Genomic DNA, 10,963 nt, shown 5'->3' with positions numbered 1-10,963 from the left:
GTTGTACTGATCTAAGACAATTGATATTGAGTGTTTTATGGTTTGCTAATATGAATATATGATTTAGGTGAAAAGAGAACAAGAGGTTATACACATATGCTAGATGTGTGGGACATGCCAGATGGAGAGTTTATATTGGTGGATGTAGATTCTTTTGGTCATCCTATTGGTTGGGAAGGAAAAACTCTTTTAAATTCAATAGGAAGTTTGGTAAGGAGATCTCAATGTGCTCCAATCAATTACATTAGCTGGAGTAAGATGCCTGAGTCCTATATTACTGATATGATTGAACTAATTCAGGTGTTGTATAAATTTTTAAAAGTTCTATTTCATTTCAAGCTTTGTAAATACTTTTTTTTGCAAAAATGTCTAACGAAATTTGTGTTTTGTTAATTATTCATATGATAGAAAAAGTTTAGATTTGTTCCTGAATTCATCGAGCAAACTAAGAAGATACTAAAGGATAACATGAAGGTTAAGTGGAGGAAATTCAAGTATCATTTGAAATCAAAGGGATATGACAGTAGTAAGATATAAGCAGAAATGGCTGCCTACATCCCGGACACAAGGATTGATCCTTCTCAGTATGGTGCTTTAGTACATCACTGGTGTTCCAAAAATGGACAGGTATTTGTACAATGTCAATAATATTTTGTTCATATAGCAATATTTATCATGTGCTTGTTTTGATTGTTGACTTTACTTATTAATTGGATATAGAAAATAAGTAACATGAACAAAAAGCATCGCACAAAATATGATTACATACATTGCATGGGAACCAAGAATCTTCCACAACTAATTCATGAGATGGTTTGTCTCTTTCGGTATTTTTTTAATTAATTTATCAATACAGTTATGATGGTTGACATTCTTGTTACTAATGTTAGACAACAAAAGCTAGAGGAAAGCAACCATCGCGAGCACAAATTTATATTAATACTCGAACTCGAAAAGATGGAAGTATTGTTAATGAGAAGGCCGCTAATGTAATTGTAAGAATTTTAAACTTTGAAGATAGATTGTGTGCCTAATTTTATATTCTAGCTCATGTTATTAGATTTCATGAATTGGTCTTATTGTGCCTAACTTTAAGAACTTGAATGTGTTATGTAACTTTCTTTCGATGTATAAAGAATGCAAAGTTTCATGTTATTAAATGTTGTAATTGGCTATGAAACTGTGTTAAATGTAGGAAGAACTAAAGAAGCATATGGTAGAGGAGGCAGAAAGTTCAAATAATTCTCAAACCACTCAAGATTCTACAAACTGGAAGAATGATATTTACTCAAAAGTTAAAGGATCCGAAAAAAGAGGACGTGTGCGTTGTCTTGGCAAGATTGCTCGACACGCAAGTTCTAGCTCTAACTCTCATGCTAACCATAGAGTTAAAACATTGGAGAATTTGCTTGGAAATCTTGTTTCCGTTCTCCAAGTACGTTCTCTGAAGATCCACAAATTAATGAGGTTTTACAAGTTGTAGCTGAACAGGTATACTTTATGTCAAATGATAATTGGTGACTATTTTAATTATGTCACAAACATTTTGATTTTTGGTGGTTCTATTGAACAGGTGAATGGAGACAACATTGGGCAGGGTTTCTGGAGAAAAGGTTATACCCAAGTGGCAAATTCTTTGATCCTCTTGGTTTAGCTAGTGATCCTGAAAAGAAAGAAAGACTTCAATTGGCAGAGATTAAACATTCTAACTTGGCTATGGTTGTTTTTCTCATCTTTGCAATCTAAGCTGCTGTTACTGGAAAAGGTCCTATTGCTTCATTGCTACCTTCAACCAGTGAGACATATAATCTACACTTAATAATACAATTCTATGATCCCCAACCACATTATCTTAATAATATTTATGAGTTTGTTCTTTCAAAACTTGCAATTTGGTGCAATTTTCTTTTAAACAGAATTGAGAATATAACCACTATTCCTTACAAACTTCAAAAGATTGAATCCTCAAAGCTTATGACCTTATGGTTGTTTGGTTTTTATAATTTTTGTTAATTATATATATCTTTTATTGTGTGACAGGGCTTTAGGAGTTGGTTTATCAAATCTGAAATATTTCTCAACAACAAGTGTTGCAGGACAAAGAATAATGGAATGATAGAGTCCCAAAGATAGATTCTAAAAACATGGAAGGAGAGATTTTAGAGAAAATGTTAGGATAATTTGAAATTAAAAATGTATTCATAAGTGGAGAAATATATCACTTTTGTAAAGATTTTATGATCTACATAGTGGAGAAATATATTTTTTTATGATCTAATTTCATTACAATATTGTCACAAATATATGATACTCATGTTAGTGCTATAATTAAAATGCTATGAATGCAAGTAACATTCATTTAATAGAATTAGTAAAATTAAATTATATTTTATTGTATGTTTCAATGGCATTAATTAATAAAAATAAATTAAAATTTTAAATTTAATTTACTGGTATTAATAATTTAGAATTATAATTAGAAGGGAGATAAAATAAATTTAATTTAATAAATAACAATAAGTTTTAGTGACAAACAATACCGTATGAATAGACCAATTCTTTATTTATATTTATCTAGTTTTTAGCGACAGTAATTATTGTAGGTAGAAATCAAAAACATGTAGTGACAATTATCAGAACATGTAGTGACAGTTCTCAAAGTGTAGCAGGACGCCCCCTTAAAGTTGACACTAGATTTGGGTGTCACTCAAAGTATTATTGACTTTTACCTACAGTTTTTAACTTTTAGTGAATGCTTAATTGCAGTTTTGTAGGTCAATTTTTTTGTAGTGCAGTTTTTAACTTTTAGTGAATGCTTAATTGCAGTTTTGGTCCCCCTATTTTAGCTGAATCGCGAAAGTAGTCCCTCCATTTTGTTTCTCCCCAGTTTTGTGTAAGTCGTGAGCTTCCCTGATCATGTTTTTGATTTAATTTACAAACACACAGTACATTTGAAATATTTGATTGATCTAATGTTTTGAATTAAGAAACATTTCAGGCAAACAAGAAGACACCATACACTTGGAACAAAAGCTTGCAACTCAAGGAATCAACCAAAGTTGGAGGATGCACTTGAGAAAGATGCAAAAATGTATAGTGTCATTAGGTGTCATAGTATTAAGTTTAGTAGACTAATCACTATGGTCTCACACTTAAGTCTTTGCCAATGAATACAAATCAATCAACCAAAAAGTCAATTGATGAATCGATTGATAAATCGATTGTCTGACTCAGAATCAAAGTTTCACTACACAAATCGATTAGTTAAATGCTTTTAGTGAAACCTGACTTCTGGGACAAAACCAATCAATTGGACAATCGATTAGGCAATCCATTGAGCAATCAATTTCCACTATCACAGAAAAATCCAGTTATTGAATCAATCGCTTGACAAATCGATTGGGGCAATTTTTTTTAATCAGGAATAAGTTCTGTGATATAACAAATCAATTGGGACATCAATTGATTTAGTTTTCTTAAACTCCAAGTTTGTGACAATCGATTAGGCAATCGATTGCAAATTAATCATTGATCAGAACCACTTTGATAAATCAATTGGCAAATAGACTTTGACAAAATAGCTGAGGTTCTGTAACAAGCACAATCGACTAGCAAATCGATTGACGTGAATGCTTAAGTCACTATGATCAGCACAATCGATTGGACAATCGATTGTTGTAAAAGTCTGAGTCACTGTGATCAGCACAATCGATTGACGAATCGATTGAAGCTAATTTTCAAGTTACAGAAAGGAAAGCTCATTGCCAAATCGATTGGGACTGTGATTATGCAATCGACTAAGCAATCGATTGTGTTTGTTCTCGTTGTTTGAACAATACACCCACAATCGATTACCCAATCGATTCTGATATAATCATAGTATCAGTTCTGATTTATGAATTAAAAGAATCGATTGGCAAATCGATTCATGCTTATATGATCAAGATTCAAGAAAAACAAGACATGCGAAAATCGATTAGGCAGTCGATTAAAGCATTATAAAATCGATTAGGCAATCGATTGTCCTGTTGTTTTCTTTGGATAAATATAAGCTGATTCAATCACTTTTGAAAAAAACTTTGCATACTTTTTCATAATCTTTGACAATCACTTGAATAAACTTTTGGAAAACTTTTTCACATCCTTTGAACATCTTGATAAACACTTTGAGAGAAAAGTTTTCACAACCACACAAACATTCATAGCCCAAACACTTTTGTGTGAGAATCAATATAGTGATTGAGTCAAAATCTTGTTACTTCTTTAATTCTTGTAAAAGACAATTCTTTGTAATTGAAGGTTTGGAAAATCCAGTTAGGAAACTGGTGGCGATCTTTGTTGTTGTAAGATCATCAAGAAGAAGCTTTACTTGATCTTGTGTGAGTTTGACGATTGACTGCAATGATCAAGGGGTTTAGAAATAGAAGTGAGTTTGAGTTAGATAGATAGGCTTTGAGGAAGCTGGACAATCTGTAAAAGGTTCTCAATTCATTCTATTGGAAAAAGGCTGAAATCCAGTTGGATTTTAGGACTGGATGTAGGTCGTACTGACAGCTAAACTAGGATAAATCTTGGTGCATTCTCTCTTAACTCTCTTTAATTTTCATGTTAATCTTGTATGCTATGTTATATTTCCGATGTGTACTTTTTGTATGAATCTTGCATTGTTAATATATGAATTAAAATTAACCAGTTGGATTTGATTTTAATTCTTGACTTAGAATAGAGTTAGATTATATTGTTGATCACAATTCTCTTATTCTAAATCAAAAGAAGTCATAGTTTTGCAACAATTGGCATCAATAGCCTACTTTTTTTAGTGAAAAACTCATAAAAAGAAAATGACTTCTTTGGATTTCCTAGGAGAAGGGGTATCTCTAACCAGACCCCCTGCCTTTAATAGTACAGCATACATGTACTGGAAAGAGAGGATGCTCATCTTTCTAGAAGCATGTGGGCTGGACATCTTAGAAGCAGTGGAGAATGGTCCCTACGTGCCTAAAATTGCAGGCACTGAGGGATCATCCATCATCATCAAACCAAGAGCTGATTGGTCTGACGATGACAAAAAGAAAGTTGGTTATAATGCTAAGGCCAAGAATATTATAACATCTGCTTTGAGTGTAGAGGAATTCTTCAGGGTTTCAAACTGCAAATCTGCAAAGGAAATGTGGGACACTCTTCAGGAAACACATGAAGGCACCACACCACATATGTAAAAAGAGCGAGAACAAATACTCTCATGCATGAGTATGAATTGTTCAACATGAAGAAAGATGAATCAATAAGTGACCTGCAGACAAGATTCACTCATATCATCAACAATCTTCATGCTCTAGGAAAAACTGTGGACAATGAGCAACAAATAGGAAAAGTAATGAGGTGCTTGACAAGAGAATGGCAACCCAAGATTACTGCAATTGTTGAATCAAAGGACCTGGCAAACATGACCATTGCAACATTATTTGGAAAGCTCAGGGAACATGAGATGGAATTGCACAGATTAAACGAGTCAGAACAATCTAACAGGAAAAGCAAATGACTTTCACTGAAGGCTCAAACTCACAAAATGAAATCTGAACCAGACACTGATGATTCAGAAAGCGAATCTAATGAAGAGCCAGAGATAGGTATGTTGGTCAGAAAATTTAAAAAGTTTCTGAAAAAGAAAGGAAGCCAGTCAAGAAAACCACCAAACTCCAAGACAAAAGGCTTCAGCAAGAGTGATACCAATGACAACAAAGTCATAACTTGCTATGAATGTGGGAAAACAGGCCACATCAGATATGAGTGTTATAAACTGCAAAACAGAAACAAGCCTGTGAAGACTAAAGGCAAGGATCAACAACCTTCAGCCAAGAGAGCTTACATTGCCTGGAACGACAACGATGAAGATTCATCTGAAGATTCAGAAGATGAAGAGGCTAACTTGTGTCTCATGGAAAACACTGATTCAGAATCAGACAGTGAGGTAAGTACCACATCGAATCCATCTTATGATGAACTGCATGATGCCTTTACTGAATTGCATGCTGAATATGTTAGTGTACTTAAACAATTAATTAGTACCAAGAAACTGCTAGAAGAAAAATGCATGTTGTATGATGAGATAAATTTGAAACATGAGTCTCTTAGAGACATAAATGAAAATCTGAAAAAGGAAACTCATGAATTGAAATGTGATGTAGCTAAGTTTAATAGTGGTAAAAACAACTTAGATAGACTTCTTAGAAATCAAAGGAATCTAAGTGTTAAAACTGGACTTGGCTATAAACAACACATGCATGTTAACAAGCATCAAAAGTTTGTCAAATCCAAACAAATGCATGATAACTTTACTGGACCAAATCTGAAACCATCCCCTACTGTTGTATGTCATTTTTGTTGCAAAAAGGGACATATGGTTTTCAATTGCAAACTGAAAAAACTTGCCAACAGAGGATGGAAACAAATTTGGAAAGTTAAGAAACAAGCATTTGAAACTAACCCCCCAGGACCCAATTTGAATTGGGTACCTAAATCCAAAACTTAAATCCTTTTTGCAGATATGCTTGACATCCAAGAATCAATCATGCGGTTGTACAGCGGCTGGATATTATCCTGCTGTGGGGGTTGTACAAAGAGCTCAGGATGAGTTGGGCCTGGATCGTGCTGCTGAATATGCTCGAGTCAGCACAAGAAAGCACATCCTACCCTACCCCCAATTGGTGACGAATATTCTGAGGCATTTTAAGGTGTCTCAAGCCAATGAAGAATCTCTCAAAACTACCTTGACATTTGGTGAATCAATTGTGAACCAAATGCAGCTGCGACACATTAATGGAGTATGGACTAGAGCTCCATCTACTGCTGATCACGCACAACCCAATGCTGATCAAGCCCAAGCGAGTGCCCAACCACATGCACCAGCTGAAGCATCATCTGAGATCATGGCACAACTGCTGGAGTTCATGAAGATTCAAGCTGCTCACAACGACCGAGTGGAAGCCTCTCTTCACAAGCTTCAAGCATCTTTGGACACTGTTGCTCGGGATGTTTCTTCTATTCAGGAGCACTTGGGGCTCAAAATGTCTTTTGAAGACATTGCGGAGATCGGACGACAATCAGCCAACGATCCAAACCAAGCCAACCAAGATGGTTCTGATCCTCATGGGGAGGAGGCACCTGCTGAGGTTAATACAGCGGCCTCTCCTTCTCCTGCTGCTGATAATGAGGATCAGCCCTAGTTTAGTTGTTTAGGTTTAGGTTCTTTGTTGTTTGTCATGCTCTCATACTGCTTTTGATTGCTATCTATGTAAATATTTTTTTTCTATGTATATATCTTTTGTTTAATCAACTCTCTTTGTATATTTCTTTTTGCATTTTATGACAAAGGGAGAGATGGTTTAACTTGTTTGATATTACATGCTTTGCTGTTGGTATAATGTAATGCATACATAATTCAAATTGAAATTATATGCTCTAAACTGGACTTATAATGTGTTGTATCATAGAATGCTCTGATATGCTTTGATATGGTATTAACTCTGATATGATATTGCTCTGAAGTGAATACTAACTTTGCGATATCTGATACATTGCATTCTGATACTTTATAATGTACCATGTTGTGCTCATTTGTTTTGAAATGTATCATACATTCCAAAACTCAGGGGGAGATTTTAAAACAATCTCAAGGTTAAACTGTATGTTTGTCATTAAATCAAAAAGGGGGAGATTGTAAGTCATTAGCTTCCCTGATCATGTTTTTGATTTAATTTACAAACACACAGTACATTTGAAATATTTGATTGATCTAATGTTTTGAATTAAGAAACATTTCAGGAAAACAAGAAGACACCATACACTTGGAACAATAGCTTGCAACTCAAGGAATCAACCAAAGTTGGAGGATGCACTTGAGAAAGATGCAAAAATGTATAGTGTCATTAGGTGTCATAGTATTAAGTTTAGTAGACTAATCACTATGGTCTCACACTTAAGTCTTTGCCAATGAATACAAATCAATCAACCAAAAAGTCAATTGATGAATCGATTGATAAGTCGATTGTCTGACTCAGAATCAAAGTTTCACTACACAAATCGATTGGGCAATCGATTAGTTAAATGCTTTTAGTGAAACCTGACTTCTGGGACAAAACCAATCAATTGGACAATCGATTAGGCAATCCATTGAGCAATCGATTTCCACTATCACAAAAACAACCAGTTATTGAATCAATCGCTTGACAAATTGATTGGGACAATTTTTTTTAATCAGGAATAAGTTATGTGATATAACAAATCGATTGGGACATCAATTGATTTAGTTTTCTTAAACTCCAAGTTTGTGACAATCGATTGCAAATTAATCATTGATCAGAACCACTTTGATAAATCGATTGGCAAATAAACTTTGACAAAATAGCTGAGGATCTGTAACAAGCACAATCGACTAGCAAATCGATTGACGTGAATGCTTAAGTCACTGTGATCAGCACAATCGATTGGACAATCGATTGTTGTAAAAGTCTGAGTCACTGTGATCAGCACAATCGATTGACGAATCGATTGAAGCTAATTTTCAAGTTACAGAAAGGAAAGCTCATTGCCAAATCGATTGGGACTGTGATTATGCAATCGACTGAACAATCGATTGTGTTTGTTCTCGTTGTTTGAACAATACACCCACAATCGATTACCCAATCGATTCTGATATAATCATAGTATCAGTTCTGATTTATGAATTAAAAGAATCGATTGACAAATCGATTCATGCTTATATGATCAAGATTCAAGAAAAACAAGACATGCGAAAATCGATTAGGCAATTGATTAAAGCATTATAAAATCGATTGGCCTGGTGTTTTCTTTGAATATATATAAGCTGATTCAATCACTTTTGAAAAAAAAACTTTGCATACTTTTTCATAATCTTTGACAATCACTTGAATAAACTTTTGGAAAACTTTTTCACATCCTTTGAACATCTTGATAAACACTTTGAGAGAAAAGTTTTCACAACCACACAAACATTCATAGCCCAAACACTTTTGTGTGAGAATCAATATAGTGATTGAGTCAAAATCTTGTTACTTCTTTAATTCTTGTAAAATACAATTCTTTGTAATTGAAGGTTTGGAAAATCCAGTTAGGAAACTGGTGGCGATCTTCGTTGATGTAAGATCATCAAGAAGAAGCTTTACTTGATCTTGTGTGAGTTTGACGATTGACTGCAAGGATCAAGGGGTTTAGAAATAAAAGTGAGTTTGAGTTAGATAGATAGGCTTTGAGGAAGCTGGACAATCTGTAAAAGGTTCTCAATTCATTCTATTGGAAAAAGGCTGAAATCCAGTTGGATTTTAGGACTGGATGTAGGTTGTCATACTGACAGCTGAACCAGGATAAATCTTGGTGCATTCTCTCTTAACTCTCTTTAATTTTCATGTTAATCTTGTATGCTATGTTATATTTCCGATGTGTACTTTTTGTATGAATCTTGCATTGTCAATATAGGAATTAAAATTAACCAGTTGGATTTGATTTTAATTCTTGACTTAGAATAGAGTTAGATTATATTGTTGATCACAATTCTCTTATTCTAAATCAAAAGAAGTCATAGTTTTCCAACATTTTGGTCCCCCAAACAGAATTTTGATCCAAAACTTGATGAAATTTTATTTTTTAAAGTCGTACTACACCATTTATGATCATAGATTTCAGATACAATTGTTGCAAATGAGATCTTGAGGCAAGATGTGACTTAAATAAATGCAAAAAAGATAAAATTTTATCAAATTTTGGACTAAAATTCTGTTTGGGGGACTAAAACTGGGGATAAACAAAATGGGGGGACTACTTTCGTGATTCAGCTAAAATAGGAGGACCAAATCTGCAATTAAGCCTTTAGTGAAATATTTTGTGTCACGATATGTCAATTTTTTTGTAGTTAGTTGACAAGTTGCACTCTTGTCCGACAAATAGGAAGTCTAAGGAGATGTTTAATTTCATTCATCAAGAATGCATTGAAGGGGTGGAGTTAGTGTGATCCCTATATGCACAGTAAAGTGGACAACCAGCTAATCAACTTTAAATATGTCACGAGTAAAACAAATTACGATGAATACTATGCTTCAGAGTTTGTTATTTTACCAAGATCATCATAGATGATTCCTCCAATAGATGTACTCTTGTTCCTATAAATATAAGAGCTATCAATATTGATTTTATAGACACTAGTGAGTGGCTTCTCCCAATAAGGATTAATGGTTTTTCACACCTCGTTGCACGAAGCACTCAATTTTCAATCTCCTTCTAAATGACATGAATATAGCTACAGATGATAGAAAAATAATTGATCCCCTTACTTGACTCTTAAAAAAACTATTTATTTATATTTCCATAAGGTTCAGATAGCAACACCAAATAAGATGCACCAATTCCAAGACATATTGAATCATGCAGATTTGTCTACGTGAATAAGTTTCTTTAAACTACATTATGCAAGTTGACCTATAGTATTTATTTTGTTGTATCTTAATCTTTTCTGTTTGATATTGTTGAACAAGAGACTCCTAATACAAGAAAGGGTGAATTATAAAATTTAAAAATTAATAATAAAATAAACACTTAAAAAATAGTTAAAAAATTTATAGTTCCTATGATATTTTGAAATTTCGTTTCTAGTCTCCCCGTAAAACTCAATCACGGTTTTTAGTCCTACCAAATTATTATTGAAGTATTTTTAGTTCCTATGGAATATCAACATATGTTTTTGAAACAACACTATAAAAGTTCCTCAACAAAAAATGAATTCAAATATCGATTTTTAGGTCTGTATTTTAATCTTGAGCCTATGACATTTAAAAAAACATATTTAACTCATCCTAAATTAAAAATTTATAAATTTATTGGATGAACTTTCAATAACGTTTTAAACATGCGTTCAAAATATCATTCAAAAATATATTGTTACAAGAATACT

The 10,963-nt window shown here is 33.5% G+C and overlaps 1 protein-coding gene across 4 annotated transcripts in view; it reads left to right on the top strand.

Moving 5' to 3' along the window:
- Nucleotides 1-2,270, top strand: part of LOC101505196 (uncharacterized) — a 17,299-nt gene extending 15,029 nt beyond the window's left edge. Inside the window, exons 5-11 of one of the 4 annotated variants that reach the window (XR_003470362.2) lie at nucleotides 68-300; nucleotides 409-627; nucleotides 721-813; nucleotides 891-995; nucleotides 1,196-1,491; nucleotides 1,574-1,765; nucleotides 2,041-2,270. Coding sequence is in view for 1 of the 4 variants with exons in the window: in XM_073366892.1 (XP_073222993.1) it covers nucleotides 544-627; nucleotides 721-813; nucleotides 891-995; nucleotides 1,196-1,483 (570 nt within the window). In the remaining 3 variants the exon portion in view is untranslated. Of the gene's footprint in view, nucleotides 1-67; nucleotides 301-408; nucleotides 628-720; nucleotides 814-890; nucleotides 996-1,195; nucleotides 1,492-1,573; nucleotides 1,877-2,040 lie in introns of those variants that run through there. The other 3 variants (XR_003470361.2, XR_001144815.3, XM_073366892.1) reach the window with 3 other exon arrangements.
- The last annotated feature ends 8,693 nt before the right edge of the window (nucleotides 2,271-10,963 follow it).

The sequence above is a fragment of the Cicer arietinum genome, chromosome 4, assembly GCF_000331145.2.
Source record: "Cicer arietinum cultivar CDC Frontier isolate Library 1 chromosome 4, Cicar.CDCFrontier_v2.0, whole genome shotgun sequence".
NCBI classification, from domain to species: domain Eukaryota; kingdom Viridiplantae; phylum Streptophyta; class Magnoliopsida; order Fabales; family Fabaceae; genus Cicer; species Cicer arietinum.
The sequence above is the reverse complement of the archived record's forward strand: the minus strand, read 5'-3'. Positions and strand labels throughout refer to the sequence as shown.